Source organism: Podarcis bocagei (assembly GCF_964188305.1).
Source record: "Podarcis bocagei genome assembly, chromosome: 3".
In the NCBI taxonomy this organism is placed as follows: Eukaryota; Metazoa; Chordata; class Lepidosauria; order Squamata; family Lacertidae; genus Podarcis; species Podarcis bocagei.
The window spans coordinates 108,745,517-108,772,815 of record NC_138127.1 but is presented as its reverse complement, the minus strand read 5'-3'; the positions used below and the strand labels follow the sequence as shown (position 1 = coordinate 108,772,815).

General features: G+C 47.6%; 1 protein-coding gene across 2 annotated transcripts in view; it reads right to left on the bottom strand.

Moving 5' to 3' along the window:
* Window positions 1–27,299, bottom strand: part of ZNF395 (zinc finger protein 395) — a 67,494-nt gene that overhangs the window by 30,806 nt on the left and 9,389 nt on the right. For both annotated transcript variants that reach the window (XM_081188652.1, XM_081188651.1), the window contains exon 2: window positions 612–858. In XM_081188652.1, coding sequence (XP_081044778.1) covers window positions 612–848 — 237 coding nt within the window. In that variant the 5' untranslated portion in view covers window positions 849–858. The remainder of the gene's footprint in view (window positions 1–611; window positions 859–27,299) is intronic.

Here is a 27,299-nt window from a genome sequence, read left to right as displayed (position 1 = left end):
TGGAAGACCAGACAAATGCTGGAACATTAGCAGTGGCAAAGTTTTTATCGGTGGTTGCAAGAACAAATAATCCCTATATTCTGAACAAAATGCTTGTTTAACCTGGAGGTAGGCTGTATGAATTGTGTATTGCTTTGTAATGATTTGTTGGGTCTCTGGACCGTAATAAAGATTGATGATGATGATGATGATGATGTCTTATCAAAGGCAACTATGGTTCGTTTATGCATAACTGGTGGGAATGACCTTATGTTTAAAAAATTCATTTATACAGTGCTTTATTTCTGGGGGGACGCAGGGAAGCACATACCCCTATACATTTTGTGAATCGAAGTTTGGCCTCGTTGAGGGGCAGTATTTCAATATGAGTAGGAAAATGAGAGTGCCCCCAAACATTTCTTTAAGGAAAAAAAGCACTGCATTTATATAACGCTTTATATTTTAAAGAAGAAGAAAAAATCAAAGCTGTATACAACACCTTAAAACATCAAATCACTCACTCTGGAATATAGCTGTAATAGAGGGAAATCATGCATAATTTGAGATATTGACAAGGACTAGAACCCCTTTTACATGCTACCACACCCAACAGAATAAATTGGTTCGGTTACCTTTTGGCCTGGTTGCAGGAGTGGCCAGTTCTGGCCTTGACCGCCAGAGTCTGCGACAGGTTCCTTGAAGCGGACGTCTTCACACGAAGCCAGACGAGGAGACTCTTTGGGGTGCTCCGTCTGCAAGGGAGGGAGCTGGGCCATCATCAACACCCCGTCCCCCAGCAAGGGGGGAGCGGAAATTCGGGCGCCCAGCAGGGACCGCTTCCCCAGCCTCCTGGAGAGAACACTCGCCATCTTGGACCCGCTGCAGAGAGAAAAAGGGGCAGCAGAGGTTAGGTCACGGGAGATTGCATTTTCGTATTTGTTTTCTCCATAAAATTTATCCACCTCTCGGTTGTAAAACAAACAAAACTCAAAGAGGCTTACAAAGAGAACAACACTGTAAAACTACAGTCATACCTCGGGTTACAGCCGCTTCAGGTTGCGGTTTTTTGGATTGCGGACCGCCGAAACCCGGAAGTGCCAGAACGGGCTACTTCCGGGTTTCAGCAGTCGCGCATGCGCAGAAGCGCCGAACCGCAACCTGCGCAAGTGCAGGTTGCGAACGCAGCAGGTTGCAAATGTGCACCCCGCACAGATCACGTTCGCAACCCGAGCGTCCACCGTATCAGTAAAAACGACGCTTCAAAACATTCAAAAATATAATATCAGCAACGGACTGAAAGCAGATTAAAACACACATCCACATTCTTCACGTGGGCTTCTCTGAACAACTATTTTATCAGCAGGCATCGAGAAGACTATAGTAAAGGCGCTTCCCTGGTGTCAAGTGGCAGGGAGTTCCAGAGTACTGATTCTGCCACCCGGAAACGGATTCAAGTTACAAAAAGGGAGATTTCGTCTAAACAGTGAAACAGTTTTCCTTGTAAGGTGGTGGGCTCTCCTTCCTTGGAGCTTTTTAAGCAGAGCTTGGAAGGCCATCTGTCCTGGATGCTTTAGCTGAGATTCCTGCATTGCAGGCGGTTGGAATGGATGACCTCCAGGGGTCCCTTCCGACTCCACCGTTCTATGATTCTACGAAACGTGGAACCTGTAACTGTGCCGGTTCTGCCAATCACAGATTTGTAGTGCTGGGAGGGACCCCTGAGAGGGTCATCTAGTCCAACCCCCTGCAATGCACAAAGCGGCTGAATGGGCTTTGATGGAGTAAGGCAATGCAAAATACAAAGGTTCTGGCTTGACCTCCAGTGTCACAGTTCTCAAAAGCACAAGCCAGGCCTTCAAGCAGAGTTAGAACAGCACTCCTTTGCACGATGGAAAATATTGGTAGATTCAGAGCATCTCCTCTGTATGCAGAGAGAGACCCCAATTCAATCGCCAGCAACTCCCAATAGAACTGGGAAAGATCCCTGACTAGATCCCTGGAGAGCCACTGCTGCCGGTATTGAGCCAGATGGACCAATAGCTCTGACCCAGCGAAAGGCAGCCAACTAGGAAGCTCTGATGAAATACGGGTGGAAAACTGCATGTTTTGGAACCGCAGGGGAAGCAGAAAGGGGGTTGCTGTGCCGTTGCAAGCATGAAACGTCAGGAAGTGTCGCCTGCACAAACCCCACTGAAACGAAGGCAGGAGTACAAATGTGGTTTGTTTTGTGTTCTTGTTTTTATTACGTATGTCGCGTTTTCCACCTTGCATTGTGAACCGCCCTGAAATCTATGGAAGAAGGGTGGCATGCAAATTCAATTTAAAAAAATAATAATAAATTTTATTTATACCCCACCCTCCCCGGCCAGAGCCAGGCTAAGGGCAGCTAATACCAGTAAAATTACAATTATAGGGGGGGAAACAATTTAAAGTGCAGGTTAAAACGCAATTTAAAATGCAGCCTCATTTTAAAAGTAGCCCATAAATCAAAACCGTAAGGGGAGGGAAACAGAAGGGTCAGACTGAGTCCAAACCAAAGGCCAGGCAGAACAGCTCTGTCTTACAGGCCCTGCGGAAAGATGTCAAGTCCTGCAGGGCCCTGGTCTCTTGTGACAGAGCGTTCCACCAAGTCGGGGCCAGTACTGAAAAGACCCTGGCCCTAGTTGAGACCAATCTAACCACCTTGGGACCTCCAAAGTGTTGTCATTTGTGGACCTTAAGGTCCTCCGCGGGGCATACCAGGAGAGGCGGTCCCATAGGTACGAGGGTCCTAGGCTGCGTAGGGCTTTAAAGGTCAAAACCAGCACCTTAAACCTGACCCTGTACTCCGCCGGGAGCCAGTGAAGTTGGTAAAGCACTGGATGAATGTGATCCCGTGGCAAAGACCCCGTAAGGAGCCTTGCCCCGGCATTCTGCACCCGCTGGAGTTTCTGGGTCTAGTAAATAACAACTTCCCAACAGACTTGAGCTCTACGGGTCCGACTGGGCCACCTTGCATGCGGCCATCTTTTGTGGGAACTCCAAAAACACCACATACAGGTGGCCATGGCGCAATGGGTCCATGCATCTGGCTACTGACCAGAAGGTTGGTGGTTCGAACCCACCCAGGGATGGCTGTGTAATTAAATAGATGGGATTTAGAATGTAAAGAAAAGTGAATAAGATGGACTATAATTGGAAATTGTTTTAGTTTAATAATGATATTGGAAAGCTGTTACTTTTAATTACAAGGAAACTCAGAAGGGAGGGATTTGAGAAAGTCAACCAAGATGTTTAAAAGGTTGGATTTGTGAAGAATCAAGTTTGTTGTTATTGTTTATCTGTTTATTGTGTGTGTCCCCCCCCCCCCGCGCGCCTTTTTTCTTTCTTTCTTTCTTTCTTTCTTTCTTTCTTTCTTTTTTTCTTCTTTTTCTCTTTTTGTTTATCATTTTGCCTTGTGGCTTGTGTTATCACTGTGGAAAATCTAATTAAAAAATTAATACAGGAATGGTTGTGGGCATGATCCCCGCTCTGAAGGGGTGGGACTACACAACCCTCAAGGTTCCTCCCAGCTCTACAATTCTGTGTTTCTATGAAACGTTTCATTGCCTCTGGAATTCGATTCGTCGAAGCACCGCAGGGGGTTGGACTAGATGCCCCCATGGGGTCCCTTCCAACCAGACAATTCCACGGTTCTGTTCTATGAAAAGCTCTGAAACAAGCCGTCAGCTGCGTGCTGGCTGCCGCGCACGATGTCTAAAAATACAGAGCAGGGAGGCTGAGCCAGCCCAAATAGAGGCACCAGGGAGACCTGCCCCCCCAGTCCCAAACGCAGGGGCCTCTCAAACGACAATCGTCTTCCCACTAGAAGCTGCTTTCGATGCGGTTTGACCAAGGCTGGCGTGTCTCGGGAGCGGTGGCAGAGAGGCAGGAGGGAAAGAGAGCTTCCTTGTGCAGCGAGTGTTTGTGCAGCCAAGTATAGTAGAGATATTCATTTATTTTGCATTTGACCAGGGGAGTTTTTTAAAAAGCAAAACAAGCCGGGAGGATGGCAGACAAGCAACGCCGGTGCCCACGCGTCCGTCTCCCCCTTGCCCCCCAGGGACAGCGCTGGCAGGAAGCGGCAGCTGAGAAGCGGAGGGATGGCTTTTTCAACAACCGGATGAGCCTCGGCTGTGTAAACAGAAGTTTGAGCTTCCAAAATTCGGCAACCATTCCGCCTGTATTGAAAGAAGCTTGCAGCCCACCGCTGCGCAAGCAAGGTTCCCAGAAGAAGCCCGAGCTCACCTCTGGAATCTGCAGCGGAGAACATGTCTTCTGGGCATGTGCAGAATGCCAGGCTCGGGGTTGGCACCAGGGACGGGCACCATACAGGGGACCACAAAACCTCCATTCTCTCTTCTTCTTTTTTTAAGTAATTTTTATTGAGTTTTGCACTAAATCTTATTCAAATTTTATTACATAATTCTGTGACTTAATATATTACTCTGTAAGAGCATCGACCTCCTTCCCTCCCTCTCTCTGACTTCCACATAACTTTCCATATTCTTTGCATTTCTATAAGCACTTATTTAAGAGGTAAAGGTAAAGGGACCCCTGACCATTAGGTCCAGTTGTGACCAACTCTGGGGTTGTGGCGCTGATCTCGCTTTATTGGCCGAGGGAGCCGGTGTACAGCTTCTGGGTCATGTGGCCAGCATGACTAAGCCGCTTCTGGCGAACCAGAGCAGCACACAGAAATGCCATTTACCTTCCCGCCGGAGTGGTACCTATTTATCTACTTGCACTTGACGTGCTTTTGAACTGCTAGGTGGGCAGGAGCTGGGACCAAACAACGGGAGTTCACCCCGTAGCGGGGATTCGAACCGCCGACCTTCCGATCGCCATACATGCACCCCTCTGCAAACACTCGGGGGGGGGGGTCCTGCCATTGCATCGCCAGCAAAGGAAGATGATCGCGTGGGTGAAGAGGCTGCAATTCCCCCGTCAAAGATGGCTGGCCTGGGTCACAAGGAAAACTCTGGTGCCAAAGGTTTGCACCTTGAATCATAGAATCATAGAGTTGGAAGAGACCACAAGGGCCATCGAGTCCAACCCCCTGCCAAGCAGGAAACACCATCAGAGCACTCCTGACATATGGTTGTCAAGCCTCTGCTTAAAGACCTCCAAAGTAGGAGACTCCACCACACTCCTTGGCAGCAAATTCCACTGTCAAACAGCTCTTACTGTCAGGAAGTTCTTCCGAATGTTTAGGTGGAATCTTCTTTCTTGTAGTTTGGATCCATTGCTCCGTGTCCGCTTCTCTGGAGCAGCAGAAAACAACCTTTCTCCCTCCTCTATGTGACATCCTTTTATATATTTGAACATGGCTATCATATCACCCCTTAACCTCCTCTTCTCCAGGCTAAACATGCCCAGCTCCCTTAGCCGTTCCTCATAAGGCATCGTTTCCAGGCCTTGGACCATTTTGGTTGCCCTCCTCTGGACACGTTCCAGTTTGTCAGTGTCCTTCTTGAACTGTGGTGCCCAGAACTGGACACAGTACTCCAGGTGAGGTCTGACCAGAGCAGAATACAGTGGCACTATTACTTCCCTTGATCTAGACAAGGCAACCTCCAGAATGCAACCTCCAGAATGCGAAACTCCCAAGAGCGCTTCTTTGACAACATTCCCACGAAATGGAAGTTTGGAATTGGCGTTAGGCGGAGTTGACAGGCATGTCTCAATCCAGGGGCTTCACCCCCTCGCTATAGGCTCATCCAAATGACCCATTTACTGAACGCTCATCCTGATTCGCTTGCGCAAAGCTTCCACGGAGGTTAGACTGTGTCCAATCTCTACCGAGCATATGTTCCAATTTATTCACGGGGCAGGTCTACAACAAGAAGCATTCATCCTGATATGCCATGCATCTTCCCATTAACCATTTGTTCATCCCACACTTTTAAGCACATTTCCTCATTGCTCCCCAAACCCCTTTTTAAAATGGGCGTGTTGCATTAGGACAACAGAGCACTTTAATCCACTTTTAACTGTGCAAACTTAAGATTCCAGCATGTACCTGGATCTCTCCCAGATTATACTGCCCATCTGAAGGTGACCATAAAGGTAAAGGGACCCCTAACCATTAGGTCCAGTCGTGACCGACTCTGGGGTTGCGGCGCTCATCTCGCTTTATTGGCCGAGGGAGCCGGCGTACAGCTTCCAGATCATGTGGCCAGCATGACTAAGCTGCTTCTGGCGAACCAGAGCAGCGCACGGAAACGCCGTTTACCTTCCCGCCAGAGCGGTACCTATTTATCTACTTGCACTTTTGACATGCTTTCGAACTGCTAAGTTGGCAGGAGCAGGGACCGAGCAACGGGAGCTCACCCCGTCGCGGGGATTCGAACCGCCGACCTTCTGTCCTAGGCTCTGTGGTTTAACCCACAGCGCCACCCACGTCCCTGAAGGTGACCATAGCCAGATAGGAATGCAAATACAACTTATCTCCATAGCCTTTTCCCTTAATCCCCCCCCCCAAATCACTTCATATCCAGGAATCTGATAGGGATCGAGATGGTGAAAAGGTAGACCAGTAGAGAGAATCAAGTTGGAGGAATGGGTTGAGAACAAGTTTAGCCAACAGGGTGCTCCTCTGGACTGGATCCAGTAGCCTATTCTTCTCTTCAGTTCCCGTCACCCCTACGCACTAACGATGGTAGCAGGAGTTGGAAAGGTGTACAAAATGGTGACTCAAAAGATCAAGGGGGTAGAGGGAAGGTTGCAACGCTTAGGACATCTTAGCTTAGAGAAAAGGCAAGCAAAACACAACACGATAAAAGTTTATGCAACTATGTTTGGCGTGCAGAAAGCTGCTAGAGAGACATTCTTCTCCTATTCTCATAACACAAGGACTTGTGGACATTCAGTGCTGCTGACGGGTGTCAAACCCTGCTGTGCTGCCTGGCTTTTAATGCCCTAAATGGCCTCGGTCCAGTAGACCTGAAGGAGCATCTCCACCCCCATCGTTCTGCCCGGACACTGAGGTCGAGCGCAGAAGGCCTTCTGGCAGTTCCCTCACCTGCAAGAAGCAAAGCTACAGGGAACCAGGCAGAGAGCCTTCTTGGTAGTGGCTTCCGCCCTGTGAAACGCCCTCCCATCAGATGTCAAAGAAATAAACAACTATTTGACATTTAGAAGACATCTGAAGGCAGCCCTGTTTAGGGAAGTTTTTAATGTTTGATGTTTCATTGAGTTTTTAATATTCTGTTGGGAGCCGCCCAGAGTGGCTAGGGAAACCTGACCAAATGGGTGGGAGGAGTACAACTAAATTATTATTATTATTATTATTATTATTATTATTATTATTATTATTATTATCATCATCATCATTACTACTACTACTACAGTGGTACCTTGGGTTACATACGCTTCACGTTGCATACTCCTCTAACCCAGAAATAGTACCTCGGGTTAAGAACTTTGCTTCAGGATGAGAACAGAAATCGTGTGGGGGCAGCAGGAGGCCCCATTAGCTAAAGTGGTGCTTCAGGTTAAGAACAGTTTCAGGTTAAGTATGGACCTCCGGAACGAATTAAGTACTTAACCTGAGGTACCACTGTACTAATAGGTCTAAGGCAGTGGTGGCCAAACTCGGCCCTCCAGATGTTTTGGGACTACAACTCCCATCATCCCTAGCTAACAGAATCAGTGGTCAGGGATGATGAGAATTGTAGTCCCAAAACATCTGGAGGGACGAGTTTGGCCACCACTGGTCTAAGGGGTTGGGCAGACCATGTTCGGAGTGGGTGCCAGCCATCACAGCCAGGGATGAGCATGCTGACCTGCTCAAAGAGAAAGCCAAGTTAAGACGCAGGACTGGGACTTGGCAAGTCCAGGGTTCAGATCTTGGCTCAACAATACCTCTAGAAAGGCAGGATATAAGTAATTCCAGTAAACCAGTTAAAAATATCTCATGGCTCTGAGCAGCCTCTACTCCATGGCGCACATGCCCTCATCTGCGAAATGGGATCAGTCTGGGCCTGTCTTACAGCATTGCTGCTTTGCTGAGTAAGGAGCTGTTCTTAGCCGCCTGGGCTTCCAGACGGAGCGGGCTAAAAAATCTTCCAAGATAATTTTAGGCCACTGAATTCTGACGATGCAGAAAGGCCTTTTAATAGCCATGCATGCGAATCCAGGCTTCTCTTCAGTCTGAAATCGACTCCATGAAACAAGACAAAATGACAATTTTATGGGTGCTACGGGTGAAATCCTGCTGCAGTCACTACCTCACCACACCTGGGTTTGTTTTATCGACCTACTGCATTTATATTCCGCCTTTTCTTCAAAGCTCAAATCGGTAACAATGATTCTTTTAATCCCCAGAACAACTCTGTGAGGCAGGTCAGGAAATGAAGGGGGGTCACAACTTCCCAGGGGGTCCATTCCACTGCCAAAACTGCTCTTACCGTCTGAAAGTTCTTCATAAGCAGGCATAGGCAAACTCGGCCCTCCAGCTGTTTTGGGACTACAACTCCCATCATCCCTAGCTAACAGGACCAGTGGTCAGGAATGATGGGAGTTGTAGTCCCAAAACATCTGGAGGGCCGAGTTTACCTATGCCTGTTCATAAGGGTTAGCTGGAATCTCCTTTCTTGTAATTTGAATCCGTTGGTTTGGGTCCTCTTCTCGAGCTGTTGTTGTTGTTGTTTAGTCATTTAGTCGTGCCCAACTCTTCGTGACCCCCTGGACCAGAGCACGCCAGGCACTCCTGTCTTCCACTGCCTCCTGCAGTTTGGTCAAACTCATGCTGGTAGCTTTGAGAACACTGTCCCACCATCTCGTCCTCTGTCGTCCCCTTCTTGTGCCCTCCATCTTTCCCAACATCAGGGTCTTTTCCAGGGAGTCTTCTCTTCTCATGAGGTGGCCAAAGTCTTGGAGCCTCAGCTTCAGGATCTGTCCTTCCAGTGAGCACTCAGGGCTGATTTCCTTCAGAATGGATCGGTTTGATCTTCTTGCAGTCCATGGGACTCTCCAGAGTCTCCTCCTGCACCATAATTCAAAAGCATCAATTCTTCAGCGATCAGCCATCTTGATGGTCCAGCTCTCACTTCCATACTTCACTACTGGGCAAACCATAGCTTTTACTATACGGACCTTTGTTGGCAAAGGTCTTCTTGAGCTAAACATCCACATTCCCTCATAAGGCTTGGTTTTCCAGACCTTGATCATCTTGGCTGCCCTTCTGCGCACACCTTCCAGCTTGTCAACATCCTTCTTAAATTATGGCACCCAAAACTGGACACAGGACTTCAGGGGAGGGTTTGACCAAGGCAGAAGAGGGTGGGACGCTGACTTCCCTTGATCTGGACCCTCGACTTCTGTGCACGCAGCCTAGAATAGCATTAGCCACCTCAATATCACAGTCACCAATGTGGATGTGTGGACTGTTGGTCTTTGCTCAGGCTGATGGTGAGGCTTGGTCAAGCAGTTGGCGAATCTCTGTAGAGCTTCCTTGGTGCACTGTCAAGGCTACATCGTCCGCAAACATCTCTCAGATAAGGACCCATTTTTGGTTGGTGTGGAGACGTGTCAGGTTGAAGAGGCTCCCATTGCTCCTTCAACAGAAGGACAGTGGTACCTCAGGTGTCTGTTCTTAACCTGAAACTGTTCTTAACCTGAGGTACCACTTTAGCTAATGGGGCCTCCTGCTGGCGCCGCACCGCCAGAGCACAATTTCTGTTCTCATCCTGAAGCAAAGTTCTTAACCCGAGGTACTATTTTTGGGTTAGCAGAGTCTGTAACCTGAAGCGTCTGTAACCCGAGGTACTGCTGTACAGTCATACCTTGGATACCGAATGCCTTGGTACTCGAGACATTTTGGCTCTCGAACAACGCAAACCCGGAAGTGAGTGTTCCGTTTTCCGAACATTCTTTGGAACCCAAACATCCGATGGAGCTTATGGGACTTCCAATTGGAAGCCGCGCTTTGGTTTCCGGATATTTTGGAAGTCAAACGGACTTCTGGAATGGTTTCCGTTTGACTTCCAAGGTATGGCTGTACAAGCTGTCTTCAGACGAGCTGAAGGCTGTTGTTTAGTCGTTTAGTCGTGTCTGACTCTTCGTGACCCCCTGGACCAGAGCACGCCAGGCACTCCTGTCTTCCACTGCCTCCCGCAGTTTGGTCAAACTCATGCTGGTAGCTTTGAGAACACTGTCCCACCATCTCATCCTCTGTCGTCCCCTTCTTGTGCCCTCCATCTTTCCCAACATCAGGGTCTTTTCCAGGGAGTCTTCTCTTCTCATGAGGTGGCCAAAGTCTTGGAGCCTCAGCTTCAGGATCTGTCCTTCCAGTGAGCACTCAGGGCTGATTTCCTTCAGAATGGAGAGGTTTGATCTTCTTGCAGTCCATGGGATTCTCAAGAGTCTTGGAGAACAAAAGGGAGAAGAATATGCCAAAGAGGTTTGGGGCAAGAACACAGCCTTTTCATACCACTCTCTATAGGGAAGGTGTCCCTCCTAATGGACAGTGCTGCATGTTCTTGCAGAAGGATACAATTCTCTTGCGAAGCTCAGGTGGACATCCTATCTTGCTGAGCACAGTAAAGAGTCCTTTTTGGCTGATGAGGTCAAAGGCCTCCATCGGGTCTACGAAGGCGATGCTGTCCTGGGGGCTTCTGTGCCCTTGGCATTTCCCCTGCCACTGGCGCAACGAGGAAATCATGTCGACTGTCGACCTCTGAGCTCTAAAGCCGCATTGTGACTGTCTGCGAGAGACTGTAATCTGCTGAGAACCACACGGGCGAAGGCTTTCCCCCACAGCACCCTGCAGGGAGATTCCCCGGTGGTTGTTTACAAAAAGATACGGCGATAAAGCTATGAATAAGAAAAAGTCAACCAGGAATGCCTACACCTCCCCTCTCTGCTTCCATTCTGTTCTTTGTTTCTCCATCTCTCTCACACACCCCTTCTCTTTGCAAGAGCACTGCATACCTGCAATACCTGCAGGGGGCGGACAGGTGGGTGGGTCACCCAATGAGTAAATCAGAAGATGAGGTCTGGTCCCATGCTCTGCTCACACAACAAAAGCCTCAATGTGCCCCACCCTCCACAGGGAGGCGGCAGGACAACAGCCAGTGCTGCTGTTTATTATATTGTTATTTTGGTGCCATTTATTTGTTTACTACTACTATTATTATTATTATTATCATAAATAATAATACAGTGATACCTCTGGATGCGAACGGGATCCATTCTGGAGCCCCATTCGCATCCAGAGCAGAATGCAACCTGTGTCTGTGCGTGCACAGGTCGCGATTCGTCACTTCTGCGCATGCGCGTGACGTCATTTTGAACGTCTGCGCATGCACAAGGGGCGAACCCCGGAAGTACAGTGGTGCCTCGCAAGACGAAAAGAATCCGTTCTGTGATTCTCTTCGTCTAGCGGTTTTTTCGTCTTGCAAAGCAAGCCCATTGAAGGATTAGCGGATTAGCGCTATTAGCGCTTTTAGCGGCTTATCTGCTGATCGGATCAGCTGATAAGCGGCTTAGCGGCTTAGAAAAAGGGGGGGAGGGGAAAAAACCAGCAGGAACTCGCAAGACATTGTCATCTTGCGAAGCAAGCCCATAGGAAATTTGTTTTGCGAAGCACCTCCAAAACGGAAAACTCTTTCGTCTAGCGAGTTTTCCATCTTGCGAGGCATTCGTCTTGCGGGGCACCACTGTAACGCGTTCCATTACTTCCGGGTCGCCACGGAGCACAACCTGAAAACACTCAACCTGAAGCGACTTAAGGTATGACTGTACGCGGGTAGCACTGTGGTCTAAACCACAGAGCCTAGGGCTTGCTGATCAGAAGGTCGGCGGTTTGAATCCCCGCAATGGGGTGAGCTCCCGTTGCTCGGTCCCTGCTCCTGCCAACCTAGCAGTTCAAAAGCACGTCAAAGTGCAAGTAGATAAATAGGTACCACTCCAGCGGGAAGGTAAACAGCGTTTCCGTGCGCTGCTCTAGTTTGCCAGAAGGGGCTTAGTCATGCTGGCCACATGACCCGGAAGCTGTACGCCGGCTCCCTCGGCCAATAAAGCAAGATGAGAGCCGCAACCCCAGAGTCGTTCGCGACTGGACTTAACGGTCAGGGGTCCCTTTACCTTTACCCCGCTCATCTGGCTGGGTTTCCCCAGCCACTCTGGGCAGCTCTCAGCAGAAATGTAGCAAACACGATAAAACATCCCACATTAAAAACTTCCCTAAACAGGGCTGCCTTCAGATTATCATCATAATCATCGCATTTATTTATATCCTGCCTTTCCCCCCCAAGACTGGCTTACACAAATTAAAACAACACAGATGAAACATGAAACACACACACAAAAATTAGAAATGATCATTAAAATTAAAAAGATGTAATATAAAACTTAAACGATATGTTGTTTTAATATACCAGCGGTCGACAAGCTTTTCAGCTGCTCCTTGCACGCTGCGTTATAGAGAAATATTTAAGTCGTCCACCAAGACCCTCAACAATTTTCAAGTTGTCTGTAGGGGACAGGTAAATTGCAAAACCTGTGCCCTATACAACTAGCACTGAATGGTGAAATGTCTAGGAAACCAAGTAAAGCAAACCTTTAAAAAAATGCCTCAAAAAAACCCAACACCAACTATTTACTGAAGCACTCCAGAAAGTCTGTTACGCCCGAAGCATTTTTGAGCAAAATTTTAACTCTTTGATTGAAAGCAACTGTAAAAACTATATTAAGAATGTTCAGAGCAGGCAAAGTATCACGGGATTCAAAATTCTGTGTCTGTGTGTAAAAAAACCACAACTTGTTCATCTTCAAAAGTACAATGTCCAGGTCTTAGGCTCCCAGGTCAATGGAGAGGAAGTGACAACTCACACCTCAAAACGCAGGTAAACTCATCCCGGAGGCCATCAGAACGCAAACCGTGAATTTCGAAATCCAGTTTCCTGGTGCCAAAGTTTTATTCCAGTCAGCAAATATTGAGTTTGGTCACCCACCCACACAGCTGCCAGCAACCCGAAATTTCACAGGGAATGTCACAAGTTTTGTGCCGCAAGGTTGTGTTTTGAGTCGCAAGGCAGAGGTCTTTGCTGTCTTCAAGGGGACCTACTCGCAGCGGAAGACAGCGGAACTTACTTCCAAGTAAACACGCACAGGACCACACCGTTAGCTTCTGTATGTATTTTTAAAAAATAAAATAAAAATTGAAGTACAGTGGTGCCCCGCAAGACGAATGCCTCGCAAGATGAAAAACCCGCTAGACGAAAGGGTTTTCCGTTTTTCGATGCGCTTCGCAAGACGAATTTCCCTATGGGCTTGCTTCGCAAAACGAAAAAGTCTTGCGAGTCTTGCGATTTTTTTCGCTTCCCCCCCTTTTTTCTAAGCCGCTAAGCCGCTAATAGCCTTTTAGCCGCTAAGCCTTTAATAGCCGCTAAACCGCTAATAGCGCTAATCCGCTAATAGGGTTGCTTCGCAAGACGAAAAAACCGCTAGACGAAGAGACTCGCGGAACGGATTAATTTCATCTTGCGTACCATACACAACCTCTGCAAAATTTGCTTGGCCATTTAAATCCAGGTGAAACGCGAAATGCTACTACCATTGAGATGTTACCATTCTGTCCTTATCTAGAGAGCCAGTGGTGAAGATTGTCAGTCAGACTAGTACCTGGGAGGGACCTGGGTTCAAATCTCACCACTCGACGTTCACTGGGTGCCCCTGGGGGCCAGTCCCTGCCTCTCAGCCTAGACTACCTCCCAGTTGTTGTGGGGGTTAAATAAGGAGGGGGAGATCCATAAAGACCCCCTCGAGTTGGAAGGGACGTTGTCTAATACAACCCCAGCATAATGCAGAATAGCAATGCTAAAAACAAATAACTATTATCATTATTAATAGGCTACACAACATTAAACTAGGCTATGCAATGTTGCAACCACTATAACAACCTCCAGCCAACCGGGAGAATCCGCGACCAGAAAGAAGGGGAATATCAAGAAGAATGGAAGAAATTTAAAGATTATTTGAATAAATATTGTAATATTAAAGATTTGTAACTACTTGAAAGAATTAATTAGGCTTGGGATTAAATTAGGACTAAATAAATAAATAAGAATTATTCCATAAGAAAAGTTAGGAAATATGATTATGACCGGATTATTGTTATATGAAATAATGATATTGGAAACTGCTACATTCAATTACAAAGAAATTCAGTTGGAAGAGATTTGAGGAAGTCAAGTAATATGTTTATGAAGTTGGATTTTAATTCATCAAGTTTTATTGTATCTATGTGTGTGGCGGTATTATGGGGTTGGAAACGTTTTACATCTTTGGGTTTTTTTCTTTTCTTTTTTCTCATTGTTGTTTTACCTTTTTCTGTTATGTTGAAGTTGTGCTTTTATATGAAACTTAATAAATATTATTGTTTAAAAAAACAACAACCTCCAGCCGTGAGCACTGATTAAGTACCACAAGCACATCACAAAGACACGTGTTAACACACAACAACTTTGAGAGGCGCGTTCTTGCCCCCATACTGCAGACAGAGGAACTGAGGCAGGTGGCAATCGCCCATGAAATCCTCAGCTGAGATTTAGATTAAGATAAAATCAAAGAGGGAAAGGATTTGCTGAACTAACTAATTTGAACTGGAATACAAAAAGGGAGGTGTGAGGAGGTCGGGGAAACAAGCAAATGAAAGATAAGACATGGAAAGACTAATCTGTTTTTTAATTTTTTTTATCTTGTATTTTCATTTTTCATTTCTTTTCTTTATTTCTTCTTTCTTTGTTTGCTTATTTTTGTAATATGTTGAAACTTTAATAAATATCTTTTTTTAAAAAAAGAAGAAATCCTCAACTGAGATTTGAGCCAAGCGTTTTGAGGTTCACAGGTTACCCTCTCAGAACATTTCCCCCTCAAAAGGTTTGTAACATCGCAATCCTGTACACATTTCCTCAGAGGTAAATCCCACCGAGTTCCGTACATCTTACGTCCAGGTGAGATTGCCCTGCTTAGCGGCTATGTACATATTTGCAAAGATAACATATGCAACACAGCACACAGTGAGGTTGAAACGGCAAGAGAGGACGGCAAGTGTGGAGGGAAGATTCAAGGACAATCAGATGAACATGGAAACATTTCAGTGCAGCACAGTGGTACCTTGGTTCTCAAACTTAATCCATTTCGGAAGTCTGTTCCAAAACCAAAGCGTTCCAAAACCAAGGCGCGCTTTCCCATAGAAAGTAATGCAAAATGGATTAATCCGTTCCAGACTTTTAAAAACAGCCCCTAAAACAGCAATTTAACATGGATTTTACTATTTAACGAGACCACTGATCCATGAAATGAAAGCAATAAACAACGTACTGCAGTCACACAATCAATCTGTCAGTAGCTGAACTGGGTTCCACACAGTCACAAAAACAGAACAAAAAGAGCTGCAAAAACAAAAAGGCAAAATAAATAGCAAAAGCAGACAGAACTCATTGTAACACTCAAAACGGAGCATACTCGGCTTCTGAAAAAAGTTCGTAAACTAGAACACTTACTTCTGGCTTTGCAACGTTTGGGTTCCAACTTGTTTGAGTACCAAGGCGTTTGAGAACCAAGTTACCACTGTATACTACATTACCAAAATATTTTTTAATTTATTTGCAGAATATGGGTAGATTTCCTTTCAAAACGGGAGCAAGAGCATCAAGCGAAACTGAGGACAATCTTATTCAAGATCCAGAACTGCCGTTCGAACAGAGCGCTGCAGAAGACTCAACGAGCAAACCGCCAAAAAATAAAGTTAGTCGACAATATGTGGACAGCTATCCAAGTCTCGGTTTCACATGGCAGTATGCCCCTGGACTCCTTCTGGATATACAGTGGTACCTCAGGTTAAGTACTTAATTCGTTCCGGAGGTCCGTACTTAACCTGAAACTGTTCTTAACCTAAAGCACCACTTTAGCTAATGGGGCGTCCTGTTGCCACCGCACCGCCAGAGCACGATTTCTGTTCTCATCCTGAAGCAAAGTTCTTGACCTGAAGCACCATTTCTGGGTTAGCGGAGTCTGTAACCTGAAGCGTATGTAACCTGAAGCGTATGTAACCTGAGGTACCACTGTACAACCCAAAGCAGTACCCATGCCTCTCTTCAAGAGAATTGGCTATTCTTCTACAGTTTTCCGCGACGTATTATTGTGAGCCACGATTTTCAACTCTGACAAACATGACAGAACAGAAAAGAGAAAGGCTTATTTGTGCCAAATAGGAGAGTTTGCTTGCTCAAATTAAACCTAATATAAATGAAATCAGCCGGCAAAAGCAAGCTCACACCTCTCATTGAGTTTGTAGAGTAGACATACTTAAGGTACATATGTAAGAGGCAAGTTTCTAATTACCATATTTTTCGCACCATAAGGCGCACCTGACAAAAAGATGCACCTAGTTTTTAGAGGAGGAAAACAAGAAAAAAAAAATTCTGAACAAAACAGTGGATGTATGATTTTTGTGGTTCATGCTGTGGCCACAGACATGTGTTCTGATGGTGAGTTTGGGGAGCCCAATGCAAAAATCCGGAGGATCCATGTAGATCCGTGCTTTGTAACCACGTTTTTGCGCCATTGCAGCCCCAGGCAATAGTAGGTGCGTGATTTTTTTGGTGCAGGCTGTAGCCATAATAATAATAATAATAATTTATTATTTATACCCCGCCCATCTGGCTGGGCTTCCCCAGCCACTCGGGGCGGCTTCCAAAAGAATATTAAAATACAGTGGTACCCCGCAAGACGAACGCCTCGCAAGACGGAAAACCCGCTAGACGAAAGGGTTTTCCGTTTTGGAGGCGCTTCGCAAAACGAATTTCCCTATGGGCTTGCCTCGCAAGACGACAGCCCATAGGGAAATCTCCGGGACAGCGGGGAAGCACAGCGCGTCTTCCCCACTGTCCTCGGACCTCCTCCCGCCGCGCGGCATCGGAACGAAGCTCCGATGCCGGGCGGGGGGGGGGAACGCCTCCTCCCGCCGCGCGGCATCGGAACAAAGCTCCGATGCCGGGCGGGGGGGGAACGCCTCCTCCCCCCCCGCGCGGCATCGGAACAAAGCTCCGATGCCGGGCGGGGGGGGACACCTCCTCCCGCCGCGCGGCATCGGAACGAAGCTCCGATGCCGGGCGGGGGGGAACGCCTCCTCCCCCCCCCCGCGCGGCATCGGAACGAAGCTCCAATGCCAGGCGGGGGGGCGCCTCCTCCCCCCCCCCCGCGCGGCATGGGAACGAAGCTCCGATGCCGGGCGGGGGGGGAACGCCTCCTCCCGGCGCGCGGCATGGGAACGAAGCTCCGATGCCGGGCGGGGGGGACGCCTCCTCCCGGCGCGCGGCATCGGAACGAAGCTCCGATGCCGGGCGGGGGGGGAACGCCTCCTCCCGCCGCGCGGCATCGGATGGCTTTCCTGAAGACTTGGGGTGGGAGGAGGGTTTTCCTTCCCACCGCCAACATTCAGAATGCTGTTCTGAATGTTGGCGGCGGGGAGGAAAAACCCTCCTCCCACGCAAGCCCCGGGAACAGAGGGAAAGCGCTGCGCGCCTTCCCCTCTGTTCCCGTACCTGTCCTGAAGGCTTGCGGTGCGGAGAAAAGCCCTTCTCCGCACCGCCAGCCTGGCAAGTGGTTTCCCTAGGAACGCATTAATTGATTTTCAATGCATTCCTATGGGAAACCGTGCATCGCAAGACGAAAAAACCGCAAGACGAAGAGACTTGCGGAACGAATTAATTTCGTCTTGCGAGGCACCACTGTACTATAATACATCAAACATTAAAAGCTTCCCGAAACATGGACATGCTATGCGATCTGATGGTGAACATGGGGTGACCAAATGCAAAAATCCTCAGGATCCATGTGGATCCGTGCTTTGTAACCACTGAAGGGACAAGGAGTATGTGTGTGGTGTGTGAAGAAGGAGATTTTCAGCTCGCTGAGCCGGGGAGGGAGAGAGGGGAAGAGAGCACGGTTGCTTTAAAGCAGCCAACTGGACAGGAGCTGCTTACACTCGTGTAAGCGGCTCCTCTCCCGCTTGGCTGCTTCAAAGTGAGCGACAGAGGAGGGAAGGAAGGGGAATCATGGATCCTCTGCTCGGGACTGCAGCAGATCCCCCCGCGTTTGCTCCATAAGACACACAGACATTTCCCCTTACCTTTTAGGACAAAAAAAGTGCGTCCTATGGAGCGAAAAATATGGTATATTTTGGGAATGATTCATGTTCTTAGGTAGCTGCATTGTTTTATACTTTCTGATAATATTATAAAGTAGTTGTGTTCTATATTATAAATCAAGCACTGTTGTTTCTTTTTTGTTTTCCAGCCTATTCCTTATCAATTAAAAAAAAAATCGGCGTGGCAAATTTTCATTTTGAAAGAGTGCCCCAGAGAAAAAGGTTTGAGATCCACTGATGTGATCCACATTGACTGACAGCTGCTCTCTGTGTTTCGGGCACCGAGTATTTCTCAGTCCTTATTGGAGAGGCTGTGGGTCACAGCCTGGGATTTTTCTCCCTGCAAGGAAAAAGCTTTGCCACTGATCCACGGCCCTTCGCAGGACAGAGAAAGCTGCAATGTACCAGTCAGGTCTCTGATCCATTTAGCTCAATACAGTCGACACTGATCGGCAGAAGCACTTCAGGGTTTCAGGCAAGGGAACCTTTCCGAGTCCTCCCTAGAGATGGTCAGAACGTATAATATTCAGCTGAGTGATGGGGTAAGACTATGGAAAGAAGGCTTAAAATTTACGGCATGCAATGCCCTAAAAGAAAATGTGATTAAAATGATATATAGATGGTATATTACACCCGTTAAATTAGCGAAAATGTTAATAATAATAATAAAAGTTAATAATAAATGTTGGAAACGTAAAGAAAAAGAGGGAACACTCTATCACATGTGGTGGGAATGTAAAAAGGTGAAAAGCTTCTGGGAGATGATATATAATGAGATGAAAAAAATGTTGAAATATACATTTATAAAGAAACCAGAAGCATTTTTACTGGGCATTGTGGGGAGTGATATAAACAGAAAGGAATGTAAGCTTTTTTTATATGCAACAACAGCAGCAACAACACTATTGGCCCAAAAACGGAAGAAAGAAGAATTACCAACGATGGAAGAATGGAGGATGAAATTAATGGACTATGCGGAACTTGATAAACTAACAGGAAGGATTCGAAACCGGCGGGACCAGAAGTTTACCGAGGACTGGAGTAAATTTACGGATTATTTGAAAAGTATTTGTGATGATCAGACGACGTTTGTAGGTTTGCAAGAAGTTCTGTGAGGAATAATATTAGAAATATTGCAAAAACGGAGGAGATGCGATATGTTAAGAGATGTAAAGGTAATATTAAGTTAGGAAATGCGTAAGAGGTGATTAAGACGGTGGACTATCAGATGGAAGTCCAATAAGAATGTATTTGTGATAAATTGTGTGGTATGTTTTATAATTTTTTATGTTAAAAACCAATAAAAATATTTTTTAAAAAAAATAAACAGAGAGGGTCAGAACGTGGGTCTTTCCGCATGCCAAGCAGACGTTCTGCTGCTCAGCTGCGGCCTTCCCTTCCCAAAGGCAGCTGCGCGAAAGGGTTAAGAGTCAAAGTCTCCAGGAAGGAAAAGGCAAGGATTAGCAGCTCTCTCTGAAGGAAAGCCTGCTGCAGCTTGTAAACTTAGATCTGACAGCCTCAGCATATTCCGGCAGAGAGACAGGGAGGAGGAGGGTTACACAGAGGGGGGTGTGGCGGTCTTGCCCAGAGGCAGAAAGGAGCCGGCAATGGGATATTAGGAAAGGGCACCCAAGGTGCAAGAGGGAAAGGAGAGAGGGGAGATTGAAGGGCCAGTGGAACGCATGCAAAGAATATTTAGCCTGGTGGAAAGCTGCTGAAAGCATTTTATCCCATTGTCCAGATCGGCTTGGAACTATCATTCGTACGGTCGTTCCTGCCCTCCTGCCTACAAAACTGGAAAAAAGAGACACGGCACAAAAGGAAAATGGGTTGAGAGGGAGGAGGAAAATAGGTGGGGATGGCAGTGGTGATAGTATCCCTTCCTCCCACAGTCCTTTCCGGTGGGAAGCAAGGGCTAGGATATAACTTACTGACCACCTGCCTCAAACCTGGCTTTAGAACACTTTGGTTGTGGGAAAAGATATATTTGTGACGTTACGGTGGCAAGCCAGTCAGCACAGTGCACAAAAAGCCAAATTATTTATTATTATTATTATTAGATTTCTACACCACCCTGCATCTGAAGACCCCAGGGCAGTTTACAATATAAAGACAGAATAATACATACCATAATAACAAACAAATACAGCAGCATCCTAAAGAAATTTTGTATTTAAAATAGTTTACATACATAAATAAAACCAGTTAAAACAATTGCATAGATGAAAACATTTTTAAAAAGAGTTGTCAATAAGAATAGGTCGACGGGGGCAGGAGATGCACTCTCCCCCGACTGCCACAGAAAACAACCTCCTGACACATAGCAAACTATCCTTGACCTGCTAGCTTTCCATGTGCAGGGAGATGAAGGGCATTCTATCATTTCGCTTGCTGCACGTAACTCTATCCTCCAAAGAAAGCAGCTTCGTGGGAGCCTACCGTCATTCTGACGCCCACGCAAGTTTCTAACGCAGAGGGATTTTTAGGCACCCCGTGTGGCATTTCTGTGGCAGGATGACGACAGGTCTTGCGACACCGTGCGGCCTTGCGACAACCGATTTTATCGTGGCAGAAGGTCTCGTGCAAAATGGGCTAGACGCCCAAGGTGCCACCTGAGCCATTTGCTGCGTGCTGCAACAGCTAACACGGCTTGTTCCTCTTGAAATTACGCCTGCGATAATCATCTGTGGTTTAAGAGGGGGAAATATCACACAGAACCAGCCGCCTGTCGAAAAGACGCTCTGAAGAGGCGATTCCTCCCCGGCTCCAGACTACCTATGTTTTGCATCAGTGGCACAGACACCCACACAGGTGAGCATACAAAAAGAGCAGCCAGGTATACTATCGGGCATATAAACAGCTGCCAGCCAGATAAAGGTGTGGCAATCTGCATGGTGTGCCAGACCTGGGAGCAATCTTAGAAGCTCAGATATATCAGCTAGGAGCCAAACGGCTCCTTAAACCAGGGTTTACAGTGCCAAAACGGAATGCCTAGTTACCATTTGGGGGGTAGTCGCATTTTTCAAGATGGCTTCTCTGTTCCTGAAGTTCATTGGTTGTGCTGATAAAAAACGTAACGGAATTCTACAGAGGGCATTGCTAGTGTGTGAAAACAGGCAAGAACCAAGTATTCCCCAGGAATGCACCTCCAGGTGGTGGAGACGTCGGGCACCATCCTGCCCCCCCCCCCCCCCGACATCTACATTTGGTCTCAAGTGGCTGATAAAAAGGTAAAGTTAAAGGACCCCTGACAGGTAAGTCCAGTCGCGAACGACTCTGGGGTTGCGGCGCTCATCTCGCTTTACTGGCCGAGGGAGCTGACATTTTGTCCGTAGACAGTTTTTCACGTTCTACCCGGACGCTGAGGTCCAGCACAGAGGGCATTCTGGTGGTTCCCTCACTGCGAGAAGCCAAGTTACAGGGAACCAGGCAGAGGGCCTTCTCGGTGGTGGCACCTGCCCTGTGGAACGCCCTCCCACCAGATGTCAAAGAGAACAACAACTACCAGGCTTTTAGAAGACATCTGAAGGCAGCCCTGTTTCAGGAAGCTTTTAATGTTTGGTGCATTACTGTATTTTAATATTCTTTTGGAAGCCACCCAGAGTGGCTGGGGAAGCCCAGCCAGACGGGTGGGGTATAAATAATAAATTATTATTATTATTATTATTTCCGGGTCATGTGGCCAGCATGACTAAGCCACTTCTGGCAAAACCAGAACAGCCCACGGAAACGTCGTTTACCTTCCCGCCGCAGCAGTACCTATTTATCTACTTTGACGTGCTTTCAAACTGTCGGGTGCAAAAGACGTCTGGCGGATTTCGAACGCTGCCTGGGAGACCAGGGTTCGAATGCCCCTTCGGACACAAAGCTAACTTGCTGACCTTGGGCCTCTCAGGCTACCCGACCTTACAAGGTGGTTGCTGGGATTAAATTGAGGCAGGGAGAGACATGTTCAGCGGACACTTGGGTCACGAGCGTGATCCGTGTGGGATGCACGTTTGCAACCTGCAGCGGTGCGTCTGTGCATGCGTGGGTTGCAATTCGGCGCTTCTGCACATGCGCAAAGCGTGATTTAGCGCTTCTGTGCATGCGCGGCCACCGAAACCTGGAAGTAACTCATTCTGGTACTTCCGGGTTTCGGCAGGTCTGTAACCCGAAAAAACACAACCTAAAGCGGCTGTAACCCGAGGTATGACTATACACCACTTTGAGCCCCTTGGAGGAAAAGGTGTGCTATAAAGCAATTAAATTCAGTTCAGTTCCATCGAGGCATTAGGTAGAGCCCAAGGCAAGGTGGCCGTGTCACTCAGAGTGACCACAGATCTTCTCAGGGAAAAGACCTCAGATATAATCCAGAAGAGAGTAGGAGGATTCACGGGAGAAGGAGGCAAAACCCAGCTCAAAAGGACCTGACACAACTGGGGAGACACACCAAAACACTCCCCTCCAATCCTTTCTGCAGCTGGGTCCAAAAACATTCACAGACAGGATGTTAAATTGGTTTTATACGCAACAACAGCAGCAAAAGTATTGTTGGCCCAGAAATGGAAGCAAGAAGAAATTCCGACGAAAGAAGAATGGCAGACGAAATTAATGGACTAAGCAGAATTGGACAAAATGACAGGAAGGATTCGAAACCTGCGGGACCAGAGATTTAGGGAAGATTGGAAGAAGTATATGAATTATTTGAAGGGCAACTGTAATCAACAAATGACGCTAGTAGGACTACAAGAAGTTTTGTAAGGAGGAATATATGAAAGATTGCAAGGAAGAGAAAGAAGAGAGACATTTGTTACGGCATTTACATGTAATAGTGAAAGTTAGAAATGTAAATTAAATGAAAAGATTGGAAAATTTTCAGATGTGATTGATGGAAGTCAAAAAAATGTATAAGCTGTAAAAGTATGTTTAATAATTGTGGGAAATGATATGCTAAAAAAACTAATAATTTTCTTAAAAAAAAAAAAGATTCATAGAATCGTAGAGCTGGAATGGGTCCCAAGGGTCATCTAGTCCAACCCCCCGCAATGCTGGAGTTGCAGCTGAAGAATCATTGTCAGATGGCCATCTGATTTCTGTTTCATAGAATCATAGAATCATAGAGTTGGAAGAGACCACAAGGGCCATCGAGTCCAACCCCCTGCCAAGCAGGAAACACCATCAGAGCACTCCTGACATATGGTTGTCAAGCCTCTGCTTAAAGACCTCCAAAGTAGGAGACTCCACCACACTCCTTGGCAGCAAATTCCAGTGTCAAACAGCTCTTACTGTCAGGAAGTTCTTCCTAATGTTTAGGTGGAATCTTCTTTCTTGTAGTTTGGATCCATTGCTCCGTGTCCGCTTCTCTGGAGCAGCAGAAAACAACCTTTCTCCCTCCTCTGTGTGACATCCTTTTATATATTTGAACATGGCTATCATATCACCCCTTAACCTCCTCTTCTCCAGGCTAAACATGCCCAGCTCCCTTAGCCGTTCCTCATAAGGCATCGTTTCCAGGCCTTGGACCATTTTGGTTGCCCTCCTCTGGACACGTTCCAGTTTGTCAGTGTCCTTCTTGAATTGTGGTGCCCAGAACTGGACACAGTACTCCAGGTGAGGTCTGACCAGAGCAGAATACAGTGGCACTATTACTTCCCTTGATCTAGATGCTATACTCCTATTGATGAGGCCCAGAATTGCATTGGCTTTTTTAGCTGCCGCGTCACACTGTTGGCTCATGTCAAGTTTGTGGTCAACCAAGACTCCTAGATCCTTTTCACATGTACTGCTCTCAAGCCATTTAAAGCTCTCCAAGTTTAAAGTTTAAAGCTCTGCAAGGAAGGAGAGTCCACCACTTTTGGAGGGTGACTGTTCCACTGTCGAACGGCTCTCACCGTCAGAAATTTAGCCGGAATCTCCCTTCTTGGAACTTGAATCCATTGGTTCAGGTACTACCCTTGAGAGCAGGAGGGGAGAAGCTTGGGGAAAGCCCTTGAGATATTTGAAGAGGGCAGAGAAGAGTGGGAGGAGGAAGAGAGGAGTGGCCACAAGGCCATTTTCTGCATTCGAGGCAGCCTGCTCTCATTCATATCCTGAAAGGGCCACAGTCAAGGTTTGCTCTACAGAAGGAGTCAGCAGCTGAAGGCCACGCTGACAAAACTACCCTCCTTTACCCCACCAGCCAGAAAATTAAGAGGTCTCCGTCGCCTAGAGCCTCCCAACAGCTTCACGGGTGGCCTTAAGACACTTCTGACATAAGAGGTGCAGGGACTGTAGCCAACCTTGGGGCTGGGACCCATAACCCCGCTGGCAAAGAGCCGGCCACAGAATCGCAAAATTGTAGCGCAGGGAGGCACCCAAGGGCCATCTATTCCAACCCCCCTGCAATCCGGGAATCGCAACTAAAGGATCCCTGACAGGTGGCCACTTCATGAGAGCCTCAGGAAGACGGCAGAAGGAAGGCCCTGGTTGCCAGCCCAAGCACACTTGCCTGAGAGTTCAACAGGCTTACTTCTGAGTAGACACACTCAGGCCTAAACCAGAAGGCAAAGTTGCACAGCAAAGGGACACCCAGATGTTGCAGCGTTGTGTATGTGAGCAAAACCATAATGGGGGAGAAAGGACTGGAAATCTCAAAGCGCAGTGGCTGCCCTAAAGGGGCCTGTCACCCAGCGAGTAGGATCATAGAATTGCAGGGTTGGGACGAGGGTCATCTAGTCCAACCCCCTGCATAGGGCTCGAACCCACAACCCTGAGATTAATAGTCTCATGCTCGACTGAATGAGTATGGCAAGTTTTATTTCTTATTATTATTATTTATTTAATTTATATACCACCCTATACCTGGAAATCTCAGGGCAGTTTTTATTATAATACTTACAGTGGTGCCTTGAGTTACAGACGCTTCAGGTTACGGACTCCGCTAACCCAGAAATAGTGCTTCAGGTTAAGAACTTTGCTTCACGATGAGAACGGAAATCGTGCTACGGCGGCAGCAGGAGGCTCCGTTAGCTAAAGTGGTGCTTCAGGTTAAGAACAGTTTCAGGTTAAGAACGGACCTCAGGAACGAATTAAGTACTTAACCTGAGGTACCACTGTATTTATACTGTGCCTTATCCCCAGGCCAGGACTCAAGATGGCTAACGCAAATCAAACAACAGCTCATATAAAATATAGAAAGGTAAAAAAGCATGAAAGACCAACACTAAAAGGCAATCATACTCTTAACAGCACACTTAAAAGCCCTTTGCTTGAAACACAATTCTGTTCCCAAACAGGCCCTTCTTACCCATTGAGACTAGTGGCGCAGGGCGCCTAGTTCTGGAGGGCGCCATTCGAGAGTCTGGGGAACACCGAACGAGCGCGCTGAGTGAGCGAGGGTGCGTGCGCCGCTCCTGCTGAGTGTCGGCTTCGGTTTTTTCCCTTTTATCCTGCAGGCGCCAAATTCTGCGGGGCGCCAGAAGGCTAAACGGGGGGAAACCGAGCCGACGCTGGCGGGAGCGGCACAGCGCCCTCGCTCGCTCGGCACAGGCCCGCTCGCTCCGTGTGCTGCCTGCCATGGCCACTGCGGCACGAAGCAGTCAGCTGAGCCAGAAAGTGCCGCGTCCAGCCTCCGCCTCTTCCCCGCCGGAGGAGCTGCCCTCCAGCCGCTGCCTGCCTCCTCCAGCCCTAAAAAAAGTCAACTCTAGGAAAGGGGGGGAACCAGAGAGATCTTTGCACCACGGCGCCAGGTATGCTTAAGATGGCCCTGTTCCCATAGGACAACAAGGAGTGAGCCAGTCTAGAAGGGAGTTCCAAAGTCTGGGAGCACCCACGAAGAAGGCCCTGCCTGCCTCCCCACCAAGAATTCCTGTGAGGGAACCTGCGTGGCTGGACTAGAACTCCCATTATCTCTGACCACTGGCCAGGCTGGCTGCTAAGACTTATGGGAGTTGGGAGTCCAGCAATGTCTTGAAGGGGAGCCCCCGAGTCGCCATCCCTCAATGTGCAAGGAGGTGTCCTACCCCAGATCTAACTATTAGCCTACCTAGGCCATGGCTGGCCCATCACATTATTATTATTATTTCATTGTTATGTGTTAAACTTATATACCGCCCTTCATCCAATGACGAGCACAATTCAAAGTGTTGGTGCTGACTTTTAAAGCCCTAAACGGCCTCGGTCCAGTACAGTCACACCACACGTTGCATCTGCTTCATGTTGCGCCCTGCCGAAACCCGGAAGTACTGGAACGGGTTACTTCCGCGTTTCGGCGGTCGCGCATGCGCAGAAGCACCAAATCGCAAGCCGCGCGTGCGCAGACGCGGGTTACAAATGTGCATCCCACACGGCTCACGTTCGCAACCCGAGCATCCACTGTATACCTGAAGGAGCACCTCCATCGCCATTGTTCTGCCCGGACACTGAGGTCCAGCGCCGAGGGCCTTCTGGCAGTTCCCTCACTCCGAGAAGCCAAGTTACAGGGAACCAGGCAGAGGGCCTTCTTGGTAGTGGCGCCTGCCCTGTGGAACGCCCTCCCAGCAGATGGCAAGGCATTAAACAACTATCTGACTTTTAAAAGACATCTGAAGGCAGCCCTGTTTAGGGAAGCTATTAATGTTTAACTGACTATTGTATTTTAATATTCTGTTGGAAGCCGCCCAGAGTGGCTGGGGAAACCCAGCCAGATGGGCGGGATATAAATATTATTATTATTATTATTACTACCTGAGGGTGGTTCACAGAATTAAATAAAAGGTAAAAACACAAGTAAATAATAAAAACAGAACAGCAAAACAGCAACACCCCCTTCCCCACATTTAAAAGGCTGTAGGGTATTAAACAGTCCAAGGCCTGGTTGAAGAGGAACGTCTTTGCCTGGCCCCTAAATATATATAATGAAGATACCATGCAAACCTCCCTAGGATTCCACAGAGGGGGAGCCACCACGGAAAAGGCCCGTTCTTCCGTTGCCACCCTCCGAACCGCCCGGGGAGGAAGAATCCGGGACGGTTTATATGGGCAGAGGTGGTCCTTGCGGTCCTGAGCCGTAAAAGTCATTATAGGTCAAAACAAGCACTTTGAATTAGGTCTGGAAGATAATCGGCAGCCACTTTGCAATGTATGCGGAAGGTCCAGTTCAGTCCCTAGCATCTCCACTTGAGCCAGTGTTGCCCAGTGGTTA